At 38.0% G+C, this 25,098-nt stretch overlaps 2 protein-coding genes across 2 annotated transcripts; both read left to right on the plus strand.

The window, feature by feature from the left end:
• Window positions 1-15,838: 15,838 nt before the first annotated feature.
• On the plus strand, window positions 15,839-19,386 carry LOC112737235 (pentatricopeptide repeat-containing protein At4g01570). Its single transcript, XM_025787037.3, has one exon. The coding sequence runs from the start codon at window positions 16,347-16,349 to the stop codon at window positions 18,726-18,728; it is 2,382 nt and encodes a 793-aa protein (XP_025642822.1). The 5' UTR covers window positions 15,839-16,346; the 3' UTR covers window positions 18,729-19,386.
• Window positions 19,387-20,674: 1,288 nt separating this feature from the next.
• LOC112737236 (putative disease resistance RPP13-like protein 3) lies at window positions 20,675-24,084 on the plus strand. Its single transcript, XM_025787038.3, has one exon. The coding sequence runs from the start codon at window positions 21,255-21,257 to the stop codon at window positions 24,042-24,044; it is 2,790 nt and encodes a 929-aa protein (XP_025642823.1). The 5' UTR covers window positions 20,675-21,254; the 3' UTR covers window positions 24,045-24,084.
• Window positions 24,085-25,098: the final 1,014 nt, after the last annotated feature.

Raw genomic sequence — 25,098 nt, forward strand, 5'->3', positions numbered from 1 at the left:
TTTAGATTTAATTTTTTTGCCATATGTCAATATTTTATTTGTTAGTCAAACTTATGCCACCTTTAGCCACCAAAACCAATGCCATCATAGAACTTCCCTTTTAAAAAATATCTAAAAGAAACATTTTAAAATTGACTTGTACTTATCAAAATTAAAAAATCTAATAAAACATTATACATTAATTTAATTCTTATATTAATATCTATTATAGTATTTTTAAATTTTAAAAATTATTTTATCAAATATACTTATTGTTATTTATGCTTATTAAAACTTAAAAGTCATTTTTAATTTAATTTATGAAACTATAATTTTTAAAAAATAAAAGTTTTACTAAACCAAACCTAAACAATAATGCAAGTTATATGGGGAAGCCAAATGCTACCTTCATTGTATCCTTTGCACAAATGCTGGCAGTGCTGATGCATTATTATGGAAACTTCCTTCCTTTCCAATTTGTTGCAGAGATCTACAAGTACTAGGACAGTTGTTAAATTGAAATGGGACCTTTATTTTAGTAATTTTAGCATATAATTTTCTTATACAAGATTGTGAATTTATTTAAAATAATAACATGTCTAGAAAAGTTTTAATTTCATTGACTAAGGTACCTCTGTTTAATAGTAGGGTTAGTATTTGTGACCTTTTGATTATTGAAATAATTGTTTGTACTTGATAAATATCTCAAGATATTCTATGATAAGGTTTTAATCTAGTAAATTTTGATTGTAGTATAGATTAATGACACTGCTTCTTCTCATCCTTAGCACCGTGAGTAGTTTTTATTCAAAAATTCAACAGGTATCCTCATGGAAGAAACAAGGTTCTCTAGAGTCACAGATGGTTTACACGTTGAGTTTGATGACAACTGATTTTCAGGGCATTGTTATGAAAGGGCTAAAGAACTCTGGCTGCATGTGTATGCTCCATGTAAATCCCCAGGTATCACTTCATGATTATGCATTTTTTTTTTAGTTATGTTCAACCTGTGAAGCACTCATATCAGCAGTCAGCACTAACACATACTGACAATGGACACGGACACAAACATGCAGACGCACTAAAGTTTTAAAATGATAGGACATCTATGTATATGCCATAATTATAACAAATCAAGGCTTTCTATAGGAAGAACAAAGTTCAAATCTATGATCTAGAAAATTATGGTAGAATTCAGTAACTAATAAATAGCCAAGGTTATGTGTTGTTTGTTGCAAGCATATATAAATAATTGGAAGAGACCTATTGAATATGTGGAAGAAAATGAAGAGAAAGGCTGATTCTCATTGAGTAATACAATTTTAAGTGAGAGATATATTATATATATACAACGACTAAAAAATTTGGATATGGAAGTAGAATGAATGTTATACTTTAACATGATAATTTTGGTGTTTTTTAAAATTATGGGAGGTACACATTCGATTTGTGTTTAAAAAATTTTAAAAGTTTGGAATACACAAATCGGACCCAACGATTTGTGTTGAAAAAATTAAAAAAAATTTGGAGTACAGTACTCCAAATTTTTTTAATTTTTTCAACACAAATGGGACGATTCGAGTACAGAAATCGGACGGTCCGATTTCTGTACCTCTTAAAAATCGGACGGTCCGATTTGTACTCCGTATATTAAATCATCTCACATTTTAGAAAAATATCACAGTAGATCACAATTTAAAAAAACACAATTATTAATCCAATATTAAAAATAAAAAAGTGTATATACAACTATACATTTGAGCTAAAAACAACTAAAATCAAGTTAGGTTAGTCTATTTAAGTAAGTGTAGGTAATTCCAATTTTGTTATGCAACAACTCATTAGAAATGGAACTTTCATCCGTGATCGATTAGTTTATGGCGGTTTATCTTTAATTTGGTTCGATGTTTGGTTCTGTTATAAAAAAAACCCTTGAACTAAATCAAATCAAACCGGTAAATAACCCTAAATCACAAAAATATTCTTACTGTTGTAAAATAAAGATGTATAAATAGAAGACTTTAGTATTAAAATAATTAACTCAATAATAATTTATATATATATATATATATATATATATATATAATAATATTATATGTTGTAATGTATATATATATACAAAGATAGAAAGGAGTATAAAAAGTAAAGAGAGAGAGAATTGCATAAATATATATATAAAGATAGAAAGGAGTATAAAGAGTAAAGAGAAATAGAATAGCATTTGCTTTTATTATTGCTATATGTATAAAGGGAGAGAGAATAATATTCAGTTGTTGTTGTTGTATAAACTGAAGCGAGGCTTCACCTATTTATACAGGTGATAGGCCTTAATTTTCAACCTTCATTAACTACTAATATGTTTTGAAAAGCAATTCCTTCAGTTTAGGAAAAGTTAGCCGCCCAATCTCATAAATGGGCATTCAATTTGTTGTTATCATAACACTCCCCCTTGAATGCCCATTTAGGATTATTGCCTCGTTAAAACCTTACTAAAGAAAAATCCAGTGGAAAAAAACCTTAGTGAAGGAAAAAGAGTACAATATCCTTTAATTATGGGGCTGCCTCGTTAAAAACCTTGTCAAGAAAAACCCAATGGGAAAAAAACTTGACCAAGGAAAAAAGAGTACAGACTCCCCCTCTTGCTGACATTATTTAATGTCTCGAAATCGGCGCATTCCAATCTCATGTACCAGACTTTCAAAGGAGGATTTTGGGAGTGACTTTGTGAATAAATCTGCCAGATTGTCACTTGAACGGATCTATTGGACATCAATTGTCCCTTGATTTTGAAGGTCATAAGTGAAGAAGAATTTGGGAGAAATATGCTTTGTTCTATCACCTTTGATGTATCCACCCTTAAGTTGAGCAATGCATGCTGTATTATCTTCAAACAGGACAGTTGGAGCTATCATATGATCAATCAGTCCACATGATGATAGAATATATTGAATCAAACTCCTGAGCCAAAAACACTCGCGACTAGCTTCATGTATCGCAAGTATTTCAGCATGATTAGAGGAGGTTGCAGCAATCGTCTGCTTCGTGGACCTCCATGATATAGCTGTTCCACCATATGTAAACAGATATCCTGTTTGAGATCTCCCTTTATGTAGATCAGACAAGTATCCGGCATCTGCATAGCCAACTAGTTGTGACTTGGATCCATAGGGATAAAACAATCCCATATCAACCGTCCCATGAAGATATCAAAAGATTTGTTTGATTCCACTCCAATGTCTTCTGGTTGGAGAGGAACTATATCTTGCTAGTAAATTCACAGCAAATGATATATCGGGTCGCGTATTATTAGCAAGATACATTAGCACTCCAATGGCACTAAGATATGGTACTTCAGGACCAAGAATATCTTCATTTTCTTCTTTAGGACGGAATTGATCCTTTTTCACATCCAAAGATCTTACGATCATTGTGGTACTTAAGGGATGTGACTTATCCATATAAAATCTTTTCAATATCTTTTCTGTGTATGTTGTTTGATGAATAAAGATCCCACCTTTTATATGCTCGATCTGCAGGCCGAGACAAAACTTGGTCTTTCCAAGATCTTTCATCTTAAACTCTTCTTTTAGAGTTTTTATAATTGTTGGAATCTCTCCAGGAATCCCAATGATATTTAAATCATCAACGTACACAGCAATTATAATGAACCCAGATGTAGTTTTCTTTATGAAAACACATGGGCAGATATCATCATTTTTGAATCCGTTTTTGGCCAGATACTCAGTAAGACGATTATACCACATTCGTCCAGATTGCTTTAGACCATATAAAGATCTTTGCAATTTGACTGAGTATAACCCTTGTGAATATTCATTGGATGGTTTAGATATCTTCAGTCCTTCAGGGACTTTCATATAGATATCCCGATCTAATGAGCCGTACAAATAGGCTGTTACCACATCCATTAAATACATATGCAGTTTACGATATGCAGATAAACTGACCAAATAACGCAATGTTATCGCATCCACTACAGGGGAATACGTTTCTTCATAATCTATACCGGGCCTTTGTGAAAAACCTTGTGCCACAAGTCGGGCTTTATAGCGCACAACTTCATTTTTCTCATTTCGTTTTCTCACAAATACCCACTTATATCCAACAGGTTTTACATCTTCAGGTGTATGGACTACAGGTCCAAAGATTTCACGTTTTGCAAGTGAGTCTAATTCAACCTTCATGGCTTCTTTCCATTTTGGCCAATCATTCCTTTGTCGACATTCTTCGACTGATCTTGGCTCAAGATCCTTACTTTCATGCATGATATCTAATGCCACATTATATGCAAATATTTCATTGACAATTGTCTTATTTCGGTCCCATTTCTCTCCTGTAAAGACATAATTTATCGAGATCTCGTCATTTTCACAATTTTCAGGTACCTGAACGTCTTCTGGCGTTATATCAGAATTTTGGACAACTGCAGGTGTCCCTACTATGTCTTTTTCAACAGGAATATTATTTACCTCTTTTCTCTTTCGAGGATTTTTGTCTTTGGAACTGACAGGCCTGCCACGCTTCTGGCGTGAATTTGCTTCAGTGGCTACTTGTCCTACTGGGACATCAATTCGAATTGGGGCATTTTCTGCTGGTATATAAGATTTAGTTATCCTCTTTGTATCGGAAAATGCATCAGGCAAATCATTTGCTATTCTTTGCAAATGTATAATCTTTTGAACTTCTAGTTCACATTGCCTTGATCGAGGATCTAAATGCATTAATGATGATGCATTCCAGTTAATCTCCTTTTCAGGAAGCTTATTCTCTCTCCCTAATGTTAGAAATTTTGATTCATCAAAATGACAATCTGCAAACCGGGCTTTAAATACATCTCCAGTTTGTATCTCAAGATACCTCACTATAGAGGGAGAATCATATCCAACATATATTCCCAATTTTCTTTGGGGTCCCATTTTAGTGCGATTAGGTGGTGCAATGGGAACATATATCGCACACCCAAATATTCTTAAATGGGAAACATTTGGCTGCTGGCCAAAAGCTAATTGCATAGGAGAGAATTGATGATAACTCGTTGGTCTCAAACGAATAAGTGCTGCGGCATGTAAAATAGTATGCCCCCAAATCGAGGTTGGAGATTTGTTCTCATAAGCAAGGGTCTAGCAATTAATTGGAGGCGCTTAATAAGTGATTCTGCTAACCCATTTTGTGTGTGAACATAAGCTACTGGATGTTCAACACTTATTCCATTAGCCATACAATAAGCATAAAAAGCTTGGGAAGTAAATTCACCAGCATTATCAAGACGAATTGCTTTAATTGGATTTTTTGGAAATTGTGCTTTTAATCGAATAATTTGAGCCAGTAATCTCGCAAACGACAGGTTGCGAGAAGATAATAAGCACACATGTGACCATCTCGAAGATGCGTCTATCAGGACCATAAAATATCTAAAAGATCCACATGGTGGATGAATAGGTCCACATATATCACCTTGAATCCTTTCTAGAAATTCAGGGGACTCAAATCCAATCTTTACTGGTGATGGCTTTAAAATTAACTTTCATTGAGAACATGCAGCACAACAAAATTCACTAGTTTTAAGAATCTTCTGGTTCTTTAGTGAATGTCCATGAGAGTTTTCAATAATTCTCCTCATCATGGTTGTTCCCGGATAACCCAAACGGTCGTGCCAAGTTATGAATTCATTTGGGCTAGTAAACTTCTGGTTTACAGTGGCATGTGATTCAATTGCACTAATCTTGGTATAATACAACCCAGATGAAAGTGAGGGTAATTTTTCTAATATAACTTTCTTATTTGAATCATGAGTTGTGATATATAAATACTCATGATTTCCCTCATTCATAGTCTCAATATGATATCCATTTCGGCGAATATCTTTAAAGCTCAACAAGTTTCTTCGAGACTTGGTAGACAATAATGCATTATTTATTATAAATTTTGTTCCTCAAGGAAACAAAATTATAGCTCTTCCGGAGCCTTCTATCACATTGCCTGAGCCAATAATAGTATTAACATATTCCTCTTTTGGCACAAGATGGGTAAAATATATATTGCTTTTGAGAATAGTGTGCGAACTTGCACTATCCGCAAGGCATACATCTTCATTACATATCCTTGCCATTCTTCTGAGTCTTCCTAAAAAATTTGATCAGAGTCTCGTGCTGATAACGTGTTGTAAAATAAAAGATATATAAAATAAAGATGTATAAATAGAAGACTCTAGTATTAAAATAATTAACTCAATAATAATTTATATATATATAATAATATTATATGTTGTAATGTATATATATATATATATATACAAAGATAGAGAGGAGTATAAAAAGTAAAAAGAAAAAGAATTGTATAAATATATATATAAAAATAGAAAAGAATATAAAGAGTAAAAAGAGATAGAATAGCATTTGTTTTTATTATTGCTATGTGTATAAAGAGAAAGAGAATAATATTCAGTTATTGTTGTTGTATAAACTGAAGCGAGGCTTCACCTATTTATACAAGTGATAGACCTTAATTTTCAACCTTCATTAACTACTAATATGCTTTGAAAAACAATTCCTTCGGTTTAAAAAAAATTAGCAGCCCAATCTCGTAAATGGGTATTCAATTTGTTGTTATCATAACACATACGTATTATTATCTCTAGCGTCTCCATCCAAACTGCCTAGCCCTCCCCCACTCCTCCAGTCTTCGCCGCCGAGCCCCAGTGGCTCCAGTGCCCTCACTCCTTTCCATTTTTCGCTGCGCTATCGAGCCAGCAGGTAGCAGCATCTTCATCCCCTGCGCTGTCGCGTCAAGCCCCTTCGCCCTGTGTCGTCGAGCCCCTGTGTCGTCGTCCCCTGCGCCGTCGTCGCGTCGAGCCCCGTCCAGCCATCGTCATCTAGCGCGTCTCCCTCTGTGGCAGCCACCGCGTCTTCCTTCACTCCTCCCTGCAGTCTGCCACTCTCTGTCTGCATCATCAAGAATGGAGCCTCTGACTCAGGTTGGTTCTTGATTTTTTTGTCTGATTTTTCACTGCTGCTATTTGTTTTTCTGTTCTGTTCCTGAGTTAATTCTGGTCTGTTCCTAATTATTTCAGTTCTTGAGTTTTGTTATTGATGTGGACCATAAACCTCGGCCCAAACAAACACAACGGCTACCACAATAGCTAGGAATCAGGAAACAGATCATCCAATAACAGAAAAGATTCTAAAAACTAACCACGGAGAGATCTGCGGAAGAGTACAAGATATCAGATGCTGCGCACAACGGCCTCTCTATCTATATAAACAACACCGAAGCAACAGAGTAAAACACACAAGCACAACACAACATCACTACTTCTTCTTTCTTTTACTTTATTTGCGGTTTACTTGAATGCCTCTTCTAACTTGAGCGTCGGAGATTCTTTTGCAGGTGTTCCACCCGCGTTGTTTTGAAAGAGAGCCGACCTATACCTCGCCCAACGAATAGTAGCACTACCAATCTGAAATTACTAAAAGCTCGGATCGCTAGGAGGTCGGCCTGGGTATCTCGGACGGAACATTTGGCGCCCACCGTGGGGCCGAGGAAATAACAACCCCACTAAACCTAAGTTTCTTTTTTTTTTATAGATTTGTGCTCTCTCTCTCTCCCCCTCCCTCTCTTTTCTCTTTTTTCAGGATTCCTCGAATCTCAGAGAATGGCTGACAACGGAATGCAGCAACCCACGCAAGCTGAGCTCTTAGCCCAGATTTCTGAGCTCCAAGCGGAAGTCCGAAGGATAGCCGAGTTGTCGTCCAACAACCGGACAGTAAAACATGGTGAGGGAGACCCCAAGAGCTCAAACCAGAATGACACGGAATCTCAAAAGCTCACCCCACCAAAAGAGAAGCTGACCATAGACAACCCCTTCTCAGAAGACATCATGAAATTTCAAATGCCAAAAAATTTTGTGCTGCCTACTGCCCTTGAACCATACAAGGGGTTCGGTGATCCTCGCGTTCATATCAGAAAATTTCAATCTATGATGTTTTTTAATGGTGCCTCTGAGCCCATACTTTGTCGAGCTTTTCCTACCTATTTAGATGGTTCTGCATTACTCTGGTTCTCTAAGTTGTCTGCAGGTTCAATCTCTTCTTTTGAAGAACTGGCGAGATCCTTCATCGATTATTTCGCTGCGTCAAGAATATATGTGCATGGGACAGACTATCTGAGCACCATCAAGCAAGGGCAGCACGAGAGCCTAAAAGATTACATGACACGGTTTGCTGAGGCAACCATGGAGATTCCAGATTTGAGCCCAGAGGTCCACCTACACGCCCTCAAAAGCGGCCTCAGACCTGGCAAGTTCCAAGAGACGATCGCAGTATCAAAGCCGAAAACATTAGACGAATTCCGAGAAAAAGCCGCTGGCCAAATGGAGATTGAAGAGCTTCGGGAAGCTAGGAAGACAGACAAACAACAACCTAGAAGGGAAGAGGAAAAGACCTTTAGATCACAAAGCAGCAAAGAGCTGAAGAAGCCTTTCAAACTTAACCCAAAGTTTGACAACTATACCCGGTTCAACACAAAGAGGGAAGACATTATAAAAGAAATTCTACACGCCAAGATGATCAAACCTCCAAACAGGGCAGGTAATTATCAAGATCAGAGGTTCGTGGACAGAACAAAGCATTGCGCCTTCCATAAAAAATTCGGCCACACAACAGATGACTGTGTAGCAGCAAAGGACCTACTGGAACGGTTGGCAAGGCAAGGACTCTTACACAAATATGTTGATGGGAGGAAGAATAGAGGAGGAATCAAGACACCAGAAACGATTAATCAAGGGAAGGAGGAGAATGACAAAAAACAGTGGACAAACCAAAGCCAACCACGAGGAGTCATAAATTGCATCTCAGGTGGCTTCGCCAGTGGAGGTACAACAAGCTCGGCTCGAAAGCGAAGCTACAGAGCAATGTTGGCAGTTGAGGGGACGACCTTTATACCCAAGGATGCACCCACTGGAGAAATCACTTTCACAGCCTCGGATTGCAAATCAGCAAGCCCAAACCTCGACGACCCTGTTGTCATCTCAGTGCAAGTGGGAGACCTATTGGTAAGAAAGGTCTTACTAGACCCAGGTAGTAGTGCCGATGTTCTCTTTTACTCCACTTTTCAAAAAATGAACTTATCTGACAAGGCCATTCAACCTTACTCCGGAGATCTGGTTGGATTCTCAGGAGAAAGGGTACAGGCAATGGGAACTATTTGGTTAAGAACTGTTTTAGGAGAAACCCCGCTCACAAAACAGTTGATATTAGATACATCATAGTAAATTGCATAAGCCCATACAACATCATCTTACGCAGACCAGCTTTAAATACTTTTGGTGCAATTGTATCTACTTTACATCTGTGCGTTAAGTTTCCAGTACAGGACGAGCTCATCGCTACAGTACACGCCGACCACAAAGAAGCACGGCAATGCTACCATACTAGCTTAAAACAACAAGAATTGAACAAAGCAATTCCAGCACGGGTACAAGCCGTGTACAGCTCGGACAACCCCCCTCTCCTTAATGAGCTCGACCCAAGGGAGGAATTCCGAGAAAGACCCCAAGCACTGGACGAGCTTGAGAAGGTAACGTTTTATGGAAACGCTAACAAGTTTACATACATAGGTAATGCACTTTCAGGTAAGGAAAAAGCTCGGCTAATAAATCTCCTCAGAGACAACGCTGACCTCTTTGCGTGGACACCAACGGATATGCCAGGCATCAACCCCAGCATTATATGCCATAAGCTAGCTGTGGACCCAACAGTCAAGCCCATGGCTCAAAAGAAGCGCAACTTGGGAGAGGAAAGACGACAAGCATCTTTAGAGGAAACCAAAAAACTGTTGTCAGCAGGATTTATCAAAGAAGTAAGGTTCACAACATGGCTATCTAACGTCGTAATGGTAAGAAAGAACACAGGTAAATGGCGCATGTGCGTCGACTTCACAAACCTTAACAAGGCATGCCCCAAAGATGCATATCCACTACCTTGTATTGACAAGCTGGTAGACAGCGCATCCGGTTTTAATTGTCTAAGCTTCATGGATGCCTATTCTGGATACAACCAGATTCTAATGCATCCTGAAGACCAACATAAGACTGCATTTATAACAGAATTTGGAAATTATTGTTACACAGTAATGCCTTTTGGCCTTAAGAATGCAGGCGCAACATACCAACGACTGATGGATAAAATGTTTAGAAAACAAATTGGGAGAAACATGGAGGTCTATGTCGACGACATGGTGGCCAAGACGTCACAAGGGAACTCACATTGCGATGACTTGACCGAGGTCTTTGGTCAGATCCGAGCATATAACATGAGGTTAAACCCGGAAAAATGTACTTTCGGTATACAAGGTGGAAAGTTTCTGGGATTCATGTTGACATCCAGGGGAATCGAAGCAAATCCTGAGAAATGTGCCGCAATCCTTAACATGACCTCGCCGAAGACTGTGAAGGAGGTACAGAAGCTCACGGGAAGAATAGCGGCCTTGTCGCGGTTCCTGCCAGCAATATCAGACAGATCTTATCATTTTTTCCAAGCAATATCAAAGCATAAACAGTTCACTTGGACAAATGCTTGTGAAGAATCTTTCAGGAAGCTAAAAGCAATGCTGACGTCTCCCCAGATACTACAGAGTCCGGAGGCTGGTAAACCATTATATTTGTATTTATCTGTATCTAGTCACGCTATAAGTTCGGCTCTTGTGCTTGAAACAGGAAAAACACAAAAACCAGTATATTTCGTCAGCAAGGTCCTACAGCCCACCGAGCAAAGATACCCAATGGTAGAGCAATTGGCCCTGGCACTGATCACCACAGCTAGAAGGCTCAGACATTATTTCCAAAGCCACACCATTATCGTGCGGACAAATCAACCACTTCGGCAAATATTAGCAAAACCGGAAGTAGCAGGAAGGTTGATTAAGTGGTCTATTGAATTATCAGAATTCGATATCCAGTATCAACCCAGGCCAGCTTTGAAGTCACAAATCTTGGCCGACTTCATTGCTGAGTTCACCTGTCTACACAACATCACCAGGCCGAGCACAGGGATGATGTATGTTGACGGAGCATCAAACAATAAAGGTAGCGGAGCAGGAATTATACTTGAATATGAGAACACAATCATAGAACAGTCCGTAAGATTCTCTTTTGAAGCTAGCAATAATCAAGCGGAATACGAAGCTCTACTAGCCGGATTGAACCTCGCCATCAAACTACAGATACCAAGGATCGTCGTACATTGTGATTCGCTATTAATAGTACAACAGGTGAATGGCTCTTTCCAGGTAAAAGACCCCTTACTGGAGCGATATTGGAATATGGTAAGAAATCTTATCTCGACTTTCGATAATTTCAAAATTATTCATGTCCCAAGAGGAAATAACCAAAGAGCAGACATATTATCTAAGTTGGCAACAAGCAGAACGGGCACTTCGCCCAAACTATCACAATTAACGCTAGAAAAACCTAGCGTGAACCTAACATATATTTTAAGCATGTCACAGGAACCAGATTGGAGAGCACCCATTACAGATTACATCCTCCACGGAACAATACCTACCAGTGAGACAAACCCAAAACTATTCCGAAGACAAGCAAGCTTTTATGTGTTGGTCGGCGCCGAGCTATACAGGAGAGGATTTTCACAACCACTCCTCAAATGCCTAAGCAAAAAGGAATCAGCAGAAGCCATGGATGAAGTCCATGAAGGAGTCTGCGGAAATCACATAGGGGGGAGAAGCCTAGCGGCAAAGCTACTCAGAGCAGGTTACTACTGGCCGACCATACGAAGAGATTGCATAGACAAAGTAAAAAGGTGTGACCACTGTCAAAAACATGCAACGATAATGCACAGCCCTGCCGAGGTGTTACACAACACGGAGGTAAGTTGGCCATTTTTTAGATGGGGAATGGACATCTTAGGACCATTTCCAACAGCACCAGGTCAGGTAAAATTTCTCTTAGTATGTATAGATTACTTTTCCAAATGGATTGAAGCACAGCCACTGGCACGAATCACTGCAGAAAAGGTACAATCTTTCCTTTGGAAAAACATCATTTGTAGATATGGAATTCCAGGTGAGCTCATTACTGACAATGGAAGGCAATTCACTGATTCAAAACTTGCTTCTTTTCTACAGAATTTTCATGTTAAACACCATTTTAGCTCCGTAGAACACCCTCAAACAAACGGGCAAGCAGAAGTAGCTAACCGAATTATTTTGATGGCATTAAAGAAAAAGCTCGGAGAGGCAAAGGGCCAATGGGCAGATCTAGTGTCTGAGGTGCTATGGAGTTACAACACCACTATCCATTCGGCCACGGGAGAAACCCCTTTCAAACTAGTATACGGGGCAGAAGCAATGATTTCAGTAGAGATCGCCACTCCCACAATCAGAGCCGAACACCACACACAGACCTCAAACGATCAAGCTCGAGCAACTGAACTTGATACAATAGAAGAAATAAGAAACAGTGCGTCGCTGAAGCAAAGAGCTCTACAACAATTGACTCAAAGACAATATAACAGAAAGGTGATCCCCCGGGCTTTCCAAGCAGGAGATCTAGTCTTGCGGAAAACAGAAGAAGCACGACGAACTCAAGGACATGGGAAGCTCGCGGCTACTTGGGACGGACCATATCGAATCGACAAAGTACTCGGCATGGGGGCTTATACACTACAAACACTAAAGGGAAGCACAATCCCTGGAACCTGGAATGTTTCATCTTTAAAATTGTACATATCATAATCACATAGGCGCATGATGGTACTCTTTTTCCTACTCATGAATTTTTTCCCACATTGGGTTTTTGCTCAAGAGAAGGTTTTAACGAGGCCGGACGCCAACATCAGACTTTGTACGTCTTTTACAATAAAGAAATAAAGTCATAAGGAAAACATAATTCAAATCCTACCATTCTACAATATGCAGTCAAATAAAGCCGAGCTTCTTACTCGGTACACAGTCATTAAACCAAAATAACCGATGATAGTAAATCTCGGAATCAAACATTCACAAGTACAAAAACAAAATACAAAACAAAAAAATAACATATTCAATCATCTTTTTCTCCGATACTGGAATCCTCTATTAACTCTTCAGCTGGAGTCTCATCATCAACTAACTTTCCTCCAACAACAATCTTGGTAGCATCCAGTTTCTCTACATCAACTTCAGGAAACAATACTTTAACCTGGGCCACCGATCTTTCAAAACCTTGAGCAAACGACTCATACACCTCCATCTCCAATTCTCCAACACGAGCAGCCAACTGGTCATTACGAGTCTTCAGATCCTTTATTTCCTCTTCAAGGGATTCTTGCCGGCTTTGAAGATTCTCAACCTCAGACCCTTTTAATCTCAAAGAAGAGGAAAGTTCCTCCACCAACTTTTCCTTTTCCTCTATAGTTCTTGTTAGTTCATTAACAACGACAACATTCTTCTTTTCTGTTTCTAAAGCAACCTCCTGTGTCCGCCCAATAGACACAAGCCGAGCCCCGATTACCTGCAAGTGAAACATGCACAAAAACATATGACAAGATGACAGAAAGAAATAAACAAAAAGGTAAAATAATTCAATTTACCTGTAAAAAGCGACTAACACCAACCGAACCAATCCTGTTGATCATCTCAACATCAACAGGAAATTGACCAAACTGTTCAGAGAGAGTGACAAACGGAAACAGTTTGCTCCACAAAGACTTGGCGTGATCATCAACACAGTACCCATGAAGCTCTTCTTGAGACTTATATGAAGATTCTATCAACTCAAATTTTACCCTGTCATCACTCTTTAAGGTACCCAGGTTAGTCCCTTTCGTTGGCCCTACTCTTTTCCTTTTCACTCTAGGTTGAAGTTCTGATTGAATAACTCCACCTCCGACCTCTTTATCAACATTAGTAGTCGAACTTTCTTTTTCAGCCTTTTTTCTTTGATTAAAAAATGTTTTCAAACCAGCCGAAGTAATAGTAGGAACCTTCTCACCTAACAAAACAAAAAAAAAACAGAACATGCTATTAAAAACATAATAGAACAAGAAGCCATTTTCCATTTTTTTGAAAAAGCTTTACCTAGGTAATCCAATACTGATTGCTCATCAGAATCCCATTTTAGAAGTTCAGCAACAGATAACAATTCTTTAGAATCCATTTCACTAACTAAAAACTCCAAAATGTCATTATCACTAGGACACCGATCTTCCACATCTAAAACCTGTACCGTTTCCGAACACCACGAAATAGGAAACCTCTCTTCCAATGTCTCATTAATAAAAAAGGGAAATTGTTCAGGAATACTCCTAACCTTCACGAACATTTTCTTAAAATCTTTGAAAGAAGATTTGTACAACGCGAAAAGGGACCTACCAGGATGGCTACTTAGGTTAACCCACAAACCCCTACGAACACCCTTAGCTTGAAATAGAGAAAAAAACACCCTCAGAGAAGGAGCTTGCCCCAGAAAATCCATTAACACCTCGAACGCTCTAACAAAACCCCAGGAATTAGGGTGTAACTGTGATGGAGCACAGTTCAACCAACGCAATACACCACATTGAAAATCGGTAAAAGGAAACCTAACTCCAAGCTCTGTAAGAACACAACTATAAACATAGAAATAGGACCAGTCACAAATTTTTTCACAAACACGATCATCAACCCCACACGGAAGCACCTCAATTTTAACTTCACTCCCTTCCCGAACCCATACGTTAGAACCAAGAACCCCTACTGACTCCACATCATTAAAGTAAGAAGAGTGACACCTAACATTTTCATGCACCCAACTATACGGATCGCTCTCGCTAACAATGACTTGAGTTTTCTCCATTTACAGTAACGCATGCAAAGAATAGATACAGCAAAAAGAAACTAGACATTAGTCAAATAGACTAACCTTTTCTGATCATTTTCTTCTTAACACAAAGGAACTTCAGTTTTTGGCAAGGAGTCCACTAAACCACCACAAAAATTTAATATGACAAAAACGGTTCATTGACAAGAAATAGCCTTGAAAAATAATAACCATTCAACATTTAACTTCAAAATCAAAGGAGCTAGATCAAGCGGTCAGGGATACATAGAGGAAAGTGCCACGGTCATGTCCATTAAGTGTTACAGGTGCGAAAAACTAGGAAACATGATAATAATAATAATAAACAAATAAATAAACAAATGAAACATAAATAAAATAACATATCAAACAAAAACAAACACTAAAAGGAAACAGGCCCAGCTTGGGGGCTGAGGAACCACCCAATATAGTCCAACAAAGTTTTAGGGCCGAGATAGTTCCGAAGCTCGACCCGTTTCCTTCCTCCCCCTATTTTTCTTTAACAGGTCAAGCTTAGGGGCTGTGATGTGGACCATAAACCTCGGCCCAAACAAACACAACGGCTACCACAATAGCTAGGAATCAGGAAACAGATCATCCAATAACAGAAAAGATTCTAAAAACTAACCACGGAGAGATCTGCGGAAGAGTACAAGATATCAGATGCTGCGCACAACGGCCTCTCTATCTATATAAACAACACCGAAGCAACAGAGTAAAACACACAAGCACAACACAACATCACTACTTCTTCTTTCTTTTACTTTATTTGCGGTTTACTTGAATGCCTCTTCTAACTTGAGCGTCGGAGATTCTTTTGCAGGTGTTCCACCCGCGTTGTTTTGAAAGAGAGCCGACCTATACCTCGCCCAACGAATAGTAGCACTACCAATCTGAAATTACTAAAAGCTCGGATCGCTAGGAGGTCGGCCTGGGTATCTCGGACGGAACAGTTATGATCTTTAATTTGTTCTTGATTCTTGGTTGGCATATTTTCTGCAGTTCTCTAGTATTCTCTTGGTTGCTATTCTTGATTCTTGATTTTTGTTATGATTTCTTACTGCTTCTATTTTTTCCTGTTCTGTACTCGAGTTGATTCTGTTCTTGATTTTTGGTTCTTGATTTTTCACTGCATCTATTTTTCATTGTTCGTTTCTGTTCTTGATTTTTGTTCTTGTATTTTGTCTGCATCTATTTTTCACTGCCAGTTTCTGTTCTGGTCTTCATTCTTGATTTTTTGTTGATTTTGAATTTGTTCTCTAACTTCTGTGGTTGTGGTTTTTTAATTATTTTATTTTAGTTCGTTGTTTGGTGTTCTCATTTCAATTTTGGTTTAGTGTTCTCTTTTCTTATTTTATTTTATTTTGATATTTCAGTTTGATATTAAAACATTGAACCAAATCGAATCGAATATTTATGTACAATTAGAATGGATGACTTTTCCTCTAAAAACTGAACCAAACCGCATCGCTAACAACCTCTATTGAGTAACTCTGAATGGGCGGCAGGCGGCTGAGACATGGTGGATTGGTGGCAAAGAAACCGTGCATCAAAAAAACTGGGAGACATTCTCATTGTGGCCTCCATCACCAAAGCTCTCTCCGAATCAGGAGGAACACGCAACCTCTCTCCCTCTCTCAAACTCGCACATTCCATCATCCTCAACGTCCTTTCCAACCCCTCCCTCCACCCTTCCAACAAGCTTCATTTCTTCTTCTGGTCTCGTTCCCATTCTTCCTCCCCTCTGCCCTCCGTCACTGCCTACTCCACCCTCTTCTGCACTCTCTCCCACCCCGCCCATCTCCACCATGTCCCAGCCCTCCTCCACTCCCTCAAACAAGGCTCCCTCCTTCTCGATTCCCACTCCTTCAAGCTTCTCCTCGATGCTTCCATCCTCTCTTCTAACTTCGATTTGGCTCTACAACTCTTGGATTACATGCAAGATCTTGGCAGCAACTTGCAACCTCACATCTATAGCTCTGTCCTCGTTGCTCTCGTTAGGAAGAACCAAGTCCCACTGGCTTTGTCCATCTTTTTCAAGCTTCTTGATTCTACTGCGGATGGTTTTGATTCCAACACAGCCAATGAGTTGTTGGTTTCTCTTAGGAAAGCAAGCATGAAGGTGGAGTTCAAACAAGTTTTTGATAGGCTTAGAGAGAAGAAAGGTTTTTATTTTGATACTTGGGGCTACAACATTTGCATCTATGCATTTGGTTGTTGGGGTGATCTTGGTGCTTCTTTGACCCTCTTCAAGGAGATGAAGCTGAAGGATAAAGAGGAGTTGCTGGATTATGGTTCCCGCGGCCACACTTGTTCTTCTGTTGGACCTGATTTGTGCACTTATAACAGTCTCATTAGTGTGCTTTGTAAGGTTGGCAGAGTCAATGATGCACTTAAAGTGTTTCAAGAGCTTAAAGAAGGATCTGGCCATGAACCTGATAAGTTCACTTATAGGATCCTTGTGCAAGGTTGTTCCAAGACTTACAGAGTACATGATGCCACCGTGATTTTCAATGAGATGCAGAATAACGGATTTCGCCCCGATCCTGTTATTTATAATTCTATGCTTGATGGATTCTTGGCCAGGAAGGTTAAAGAAGCCTGCCAACTGTTTGAGAAAATGGTTGAAGAAGGCACGAAGACATCTTGCTGGACATATAACATTCTGGTTGATGGCTTGCTTAAAAATGGGAGACCTGAAGCCGCGTATACTCTCTTCTGCGACCTCAAGAAGAAAGGCCAGTTCGTCGATGGGGTTACTTACAGCATCATTGTGCTGCAATTTTGTCGAGAGGGTCAACTTGAGGAGGCACTACAATTGGTGGAAGAGATGGAAAGCAGAGGTTTTGTTGTTGATCTCACTACGATAACATCGCTCTTGATTAGCATTCATAGACATGGTCGCTGGGATTGGATGGACAGGCTTATGAGGCATGTGAGGGAGAGTGATCTGGTGCTTAGTGTTCTCAAGTGGAAAGCTGGAATGGAGGCTTCTTTGAAGAACGCAAAGAGCAAGAGAAAGGATTATTCGCCAATGTTCCCTTCCAAAGGAGACTTTAGTGACGTCATGAGCTTCATAACTAATGCTCAGGACGTCACCCTTGATTCACAGCACGGTTCAGATTTTCAAGACAAGGAGAGTTCCGATAACAAATTTGATGAGTGGTCATCATCCCCACACTTGGATAAATTGGCCGAGTCCTCGCTTAGCACTTCCCATCTATTTACTCCTTCTCGTGCTCAAAGAGTTCAAGAAAAGGGGCTAGATTCTTTTGATATTGATATGGTGAATACTTTCTTGTCTATATTCCTGGCCAAGGGAAAGTTGAGCTTGGCTTGCAAGTTATTTGAAATTTTCACTGATGCAGGTGTGGATCCTGTGAGTTACACTTTTAATTCTATGATGAGCTCCGTTGTCAAAAGGGGTTATTTCACTGAAGCTTTGGCTATCCTGAACCAAATGGGAGAAAATCTTTGCCCAACTGATATAGCAACATACAATATGATAATTCAAAGTTTAGGAAAGATGGGAAGAGCAGATCTGGCCAGTGCTGTTCTTGATAGGCTGCTGAAGCAAGGTGGCTATCTCGATGTAGATATGTATAACACAGTTATCAATGTTCTGGGAAAGGCAGGCCGAATTGATGGGGCGAACAACTTCTTCGAGCAAATGAAGAGCAGTGGGATAAATCCCGATGTTGTCACATATAATACATTAATTGAAATTCACAGCAAGGCAGGACGGTTGAAGGATGCGTATAAGTTCTTGAAAATGATGTTGGATGCTGGGTGTCCTCCTAACCATGTAACGGACACGACATTGGATTATCTGGGAAAGGAAATCGATAAACTGAGATACCAGAAGGCATCAATTTTGAGTTCAAGAGATGATGCTTCTTGAATGTAGTTCTTGTTTTGGTGTTTTCACCCCTTCTTTGATCACAGGCAGTGTGCTTTGTTGTTATGAAATCACAGCAATATTAATTGAAGCTTAAAGACAAGAATTCAGGTCTCAGAACGACTCAGATTTGATTCTAGTACGTGAGGCCACTATTTAGTCATGTGGTGGAGTTAAGATGAAATTCATGTACTGTTGTTCACCATCAAAAATTGGTTATCCATACTTGTCTATTTCAAGCATAATACAATATTGGGGTGAGACTAGTATCCAATTCAATATGCAGGCCCGGATCCGTAATATCTTTCCCAGTGGCCAATGTGAAAGATGCCTAAAAAGTGTTTGATAATCTCCATCTGCCAAATCCATGATGCAGTGAGGATCTGTGCGAGCAAGGAGGCACAGGTTTCTTTTTCCCTCTGCAAGTGATTAGATTTAAACTCAATACTATGTTTAGAGTACTCATTATCGTGTGTCGTACAAATTATAAGCAAACTTCTTAATTACCATTATCTGGATCCTTGTAATTATTATATCATTCTTTGGTTTTTGTAACTGAATATGCGAAACTGCCATTGATATAGTTACTGCTGTCTTTAGGATATAAATATATATAATATAATGCAAGTGACCATATAATTTGGAGAAGGAACTTTCCTTAGCTGCGTATGTTATGTTTGCCTTTTGAAAATTTTATCAATACATATTGGCTTATCCATTGAAGCCCTTCAATCTCCATGCAAATTTGTTAGCAAGTTTTGATCCGAGACTTGTATTAATATAATGAAGAATGTTAGAGGGTCAGCAGAATTTATTATTTTTGACCCGCAGTTAACTAACAATTAAAAATGTAGGCTAAAAGTAAGTTGTTGGATTGCTAGACTAAAAAGATTGGCCTGAAGGCTAAAAATGTTGATAAAAAATAATAAATTCTGTTGGTCCTTGAGTTTTTCTCTAATATAATCACAACATTATTAGTTACACAGTTGAATTATGTTGCTGGTTTTGGTTTTAGGTAAATAAACCAATTTTCAAATCGTTGTTACACAATTGAATCTCTCAGCCATGCTTTTTATTATTTTTGTTGTATTCATATCCTTGCTTGAGGTAAAATAGGTTAGATTCAGTAGTTTGTAGGTGTCTTCAACCAATCTTATGGAGTCTACATGGCATAAATAGTCAGTTTGTGTGGGATTGAACTTGAAGCTTAGCCATATCTATCTATCAAGTATCATGATCATTTTATTTAGTTCTTGGTTATCACTTTTCGGCCAAGATTTCTTATGACCTTTTTTGCAGCACTTTTAATCTATTGTTTATGAATTGTTGAAAATTGCTGGGAATTTGATATTTAACTAAGATGATGTGAACAATTTTATGAATTGTTAAAAAATTGCTGCAGAAACTTGGTGACCAAAGAATTTGTTGTAGTGATAAGATGATTCCCAAATAATTTGTGGCCTTTGGTTGCTCTAAGACAAGTGCATATTTAGCTACCTTCTGAAGCATTGTGTATGAGACTAAAAGATATGGAAATGAAGGATGGGCATGAGCTCATAATCAGAGAGGGTAATTCCTATTTTTATGGAATTCAGAACCAGAGATTGTTGTGTTTGAACCACTTTTCTTTCACTTTCATTTTCTTTTCTTTTTTATTTTGGGCCAGAATCAATAACATATGTATTATGAATTCTTGATACATTTATTAATGCATTATGCATCCCAGGAACTCATTATTTACCTGCGTGTTGCTATGGAATGGTTCTTTTCAATGTTCACTTGAAAATTCATCCTTAATTTTGCTCGTTTATTTATACATATAAATAGATATACTATAATAGTAGTGTACTATTATTTCAACCCCCCCCCCCCCCCCCAAAAAAAAAAAAAAAAAGTAGTGTATAAAATATAATGCGAAAAGTAAAGTAAGTGCGATGATCCTACTCGCACATTTGCTTCAATTTGTTCTTGTTATGATGTTAATTTAAATAAATCAATCTTACAATCTATCTATCTATCTATTTTTATTATATACAAATTAATACTAAATTATTATGAAATAAACTTATGCCATATAGTTACTTTCCATTGTGTCATATCAGCTATTTTAAATAAGTTGCAATTATGAAAAAAAAATATTTCTTATTATTGGTCCCTATCATCTATTTTAAATGTGCCAATTATCCAGAAAAACAACACTCTGATATTTAAATGTAGAAGGTGCAATAATGCAGCTTAACGTTTTGCATAGTTGACGCAGAGTCAATGAGGATTGAGGAGAAGACAAAGGTATAATAAAGCTGTCTGGAATAATTTTATCAACTGCATTATTGCATTCCACTTTAATTTCCATCACCTTTTTTCTCCTTAATTCAACCTTAACTTGACAAAGATTTTAAGAAAAGATTTTATTAGATCGCTCCTCACTTTTGAGTCTTTCCCAAACATCAGTTTCCTACATCAATCATCATCAGTTCAGTTTCTAAACACAAATCAATCCGTTCCTTACTTACATACACACCCCCTCCAATGGCAGATAGTGTGATTTCCTTTGTCCTGGACAACTTCTCCCAATTGCTAGCACGTGAAGCCAATCTGCTATGTGGCGTGGATGACAGGGTTAGATCCCTTCAAAGTGACCTCAGCATCATAAACGTGTTCCTCAAAACATCTGAAGGGAAAACCAAGAAAGAAATTGACAAAGAAGTTTTTCGTCAGATTAGAGATGTTGCGCACCAAGCTGAGGATGTCATCGACACCTTTGTGGTAAACGTGGCTATGCACAGACGTCGAACCATGCTGGGGAAGATGCTCCGTGGTTTTGAACATGGAAAGTTGCTCCGTGATGTGGCTGTGAAAATAGACAGCATAAAAGCCACTGTCAATGACATAAGAGACAACAAGATCAAGCTCGGCGATGTCTTTCAACAAGAAGGTGAATCATCATCAGCAAGAGAGGAGGAGGAGAGGGTGCTGTTGCTGCACAAGAGAAGAAGAAATGTGGAGGAGCATGATGTGGTTGGTTTTGTTCGTGAATCCAAGGCAGTCATTCAGCTGCTTAAGGAAGAGAGTTCCCAAAGCAACGTTGTGTCCATCATCGGTATGGGTGGCTTGGGCAAAACCACCCTTGCTCGAAAGGTCTATAACAGCGATCAGGTAAAGTCATATTTCAAATGTCGTGCATGGGTTTATGTTTCAAATGACTGCAATGTCAAGAAGCTTTTGCTTGGCCTCATCATGTGTTTGATGCCTAACGCTGAGAACGAGCATAGGAGGAAAATGAAGGGAAAGAAACAAAAGGGAAGAAAGAAACCAGGTGACCTCTCTAACTTGAATGTTGACGAACTAAAGCTCATGATGCGGAATTTCTTGACTATGACAAGGTATCTGGTAGTCCTTGATGACCTCTGGAATACTCAAGACTGGGATGAGGTAAAAGATGCTTTTCCAAACGACAACAATGGTAGCAAAATACTAATTACTAGCCGTTTGAAAGAGGTGGCATCCCATACGAGTCCATGTCCTCCTTATTACCTTCAATTCCTTGGTGATGATGAAAGCTGGGAACTCTTTTCTAGGAAAGTGTTTCGAGGAGATGAGTGTCCTTCTGATATAGAGCATCTTGGAAAACTGATGGTCAAAAGTTGTGGCGGTTTGCCACTCTCCATTGTTGTTTTGGCAGGGTTACTTGCAAACAAGGGGAAGTCATACAAGGAATGGTCCAAAGTTGTGGGACATGTCAACTGGTATCTTACTCAAGATGAGACCCAAGTCAAGGACATTGTACTCAAACTCAGCTACCACAACTTGCCTTCAAGACTAAAGCCCTGCTTTCTGTATTTCGGGATCTACCCTGAAGATTTTGAGATCTCTGTAAGGCCATTGCTACAAAAATGGGTTGCTGAGGGATTTATTCAACAAACTGGGACCAGAGATGCAGAGGATGTTGCTGAAGATTACTTGTATGAGCTCATTGATCGTAGCTTGGTTCAAGCATCACAAGTGAATGTTAATGGAGATGTGAAAGCATGTCGCATCCATGATCTTCTTCGTGATCTTTGCATAACTGAGAGCAAAGAGAACAAGCTTTTTGAGGTTTGCACAAATAGTAACATTTTGGAGACATCAAAACCACGCAGGCTTTCAATCCAATGCGGCATGCATGGCTACGTTTCTTCAAGCAACAATGACCATTCATGTGTCCGCTCTTTGTTTTGCCTTGACCCAAAAGGGTATGATGTTACCCCCAAGGAATTGAAATGGGTTTTCAAATTCTTCAAACTGGTTCGGGTATTAGATCTTGGGGAAAACTATTGCAGCAAAGTCCCTTCCAACTTGGGCTTATTTATCCATTTAAGGTATTTAAGAATAAGAAGTGGTGAAGTCATTCTAGATTCTATATGCACACTAGGAAATTTACAAACTTTGGACATATACGGGCCGGCGCTGCCTCCAATATATCTCCCTAGGAGAGTATGGAACCTCAAACAACTTAGGCATTTAAAGAGTAATGGAACCATCATCCTACGAGGCCACCATGGTTCAAAAGCAGGTGATCAAGTCATGTGGAATCTTCAAACCATTCATTCCATTAAATTCAATAGTGAGATTGCACGCATGATAGAGAAAGGAAGGTTTCCGAAGCTACGAAAGTTGGGTTTGCACATCTGGGTCGAGAAAAATAATGTGCATGAGTTGTTATCAACCCTACGGCGATTAACTCATCTGAACAAGTTGACACTTGTCTTTAGAAAGAAGAATTATGGACGGCGACCAGGGCCTACAAAGTACGAGCACATGGAATGGCACATCGGGCTCAAAGCAATTGAATTGTTACAAAGCCTGCAGCACTTGTCCAATCTGAGCACTTTAAAAGTTGATGGAGCTTTGGACCTTGCAACGTGTGATATTGCGTTTCCTGCATGCATTACAAAATTAACCTTGAGACACATTAGCTTCATGAATGCTGGTGGGGTGAATGCCATTGGTAATCTTACTACACTCCGATGTTTGAAATTGCATGGAACACATGACTTTGATGATCCCTTTGAGATTAATTGCAGTGCAGGCAGTTTCTCACAGCTCCAGGTTTTTGAGATGGAGTGGCTGAATGTTCACAAATGGAAATTAGGCAATGGTGCAATGCCATGCCTTCAAACTTTGCTTATCAGAGACTGTGAAAGATTGGACGATCTCCCAGATGAACTGTGGTCTTTGACTTCCCTGAGACAAGTACAAGTTGTGGAACCCTCCCAAGCATTGTCTCGTGCGCTAGCAAATTTGGAAATGAAGGATGAATGTGAGCTCATAATAACATAGTGGTATCCAGAAGTAGTAGAGATGTTGAGTTTCCATCAAATTTGGCCTTAACACTTATCATTATAATTGGTATTTAAATGTTATTGTTACCATTAAAATCTTCTAAATGATTATGATATTTGTCCATTTAAATCATATTATGACTATTAACTTTTTTGTATGACCATATATGACAGAGTGTTCTAGTAATAGTTCTTGTATTACATGTTTCATTCTATAATATAATTTATGATTAGATAATTAATTTAAAAAATTATGACATCCAATACTATTCTCTATCTTATTACAAAATAGATGCAGTATTGATATATAAAAGTTTATAGTAAACTTAGTTTATATATTACTAGAATGAGATTTGCGCTATGCATAGGGAGATAAATTAATTATACTATATAGTATATTTTAATATTGTTTAGAGATTGATTAGATAATATATAAATTAATATTAAATTTAAATTATTTTATATTAAAAATATTTTATAAAATATTTATTTAGTAATTTGTATATAATTGTTATATATTTAATTATTTATTCCACTAAAATTTAATACGAATTAGATTATAATTTATTATTTCAGAAATTTAAATTTATTTATTTAAAAAACCATATTTTTTATTATATTTTTTTCTTTATTTGTTATTTTTATTGTTTGTAAATAATAAAAAAAAAGTTAAGAAAAATATATCAGAATAAAAAACACTAAAAATATGATATAAAATTATGAAATAAATTTATTATTATAATATATTTGAATGTACTTAATTAAGAGATGTTATGCCAAATTTAAACTTGTTTGGAAGAGTTTTCAGTAATTGGTATGAAATTAAAATATAAAATAAGAGTATTATGCAACATACTTTATAAATAGACCAAATAGTGAAGTAATACGAGTCTTATACAATATATAAGTAGACAAAAAATATAAAACTTAGATATTTATATTTTATAATTGAAATTTTTTATAGTTATGATTATTATGACACTTTTAATATATATATATATATTTATTGCATTCAATTAGTCATTTATATTTAAATAATAATAATAAGTAAG

The sequence above is a fragment of the Arachis hypogaea genome, chromosome 13 (genome assembly GCF_003086295.3).
Source record: "Arachis hypogaea cultivar Tifrunner chromosome 13, arahy.Tifrunner.gnm2.J5K5, whole genome shotgun sequence".
Lineage (NCBI taxonomy): Eukaryota > Viridiplantae > Streptophyta > Magnoliopsida > Fabales > Fabaceae > Arachis > Arachis hypogaea.

What these genes read in the sequence shown, in the direction of transcription:
- LOC112737235 (XM_025787037.3), top strand. Translation starts at nt 16,347, where the DNA reads ATGGTGGATTGGTGGCAAAGAAACCGTGCATCAAAAAAACTGGGAGAC.
- LOC112737236 (XM_025787038.3), top strand. Translation starts at nt 21,255, where the DNA reads ATGGCAGATAGTGTGATTTCCTTTGTCCTGGACAACTTCTCCCAATTG.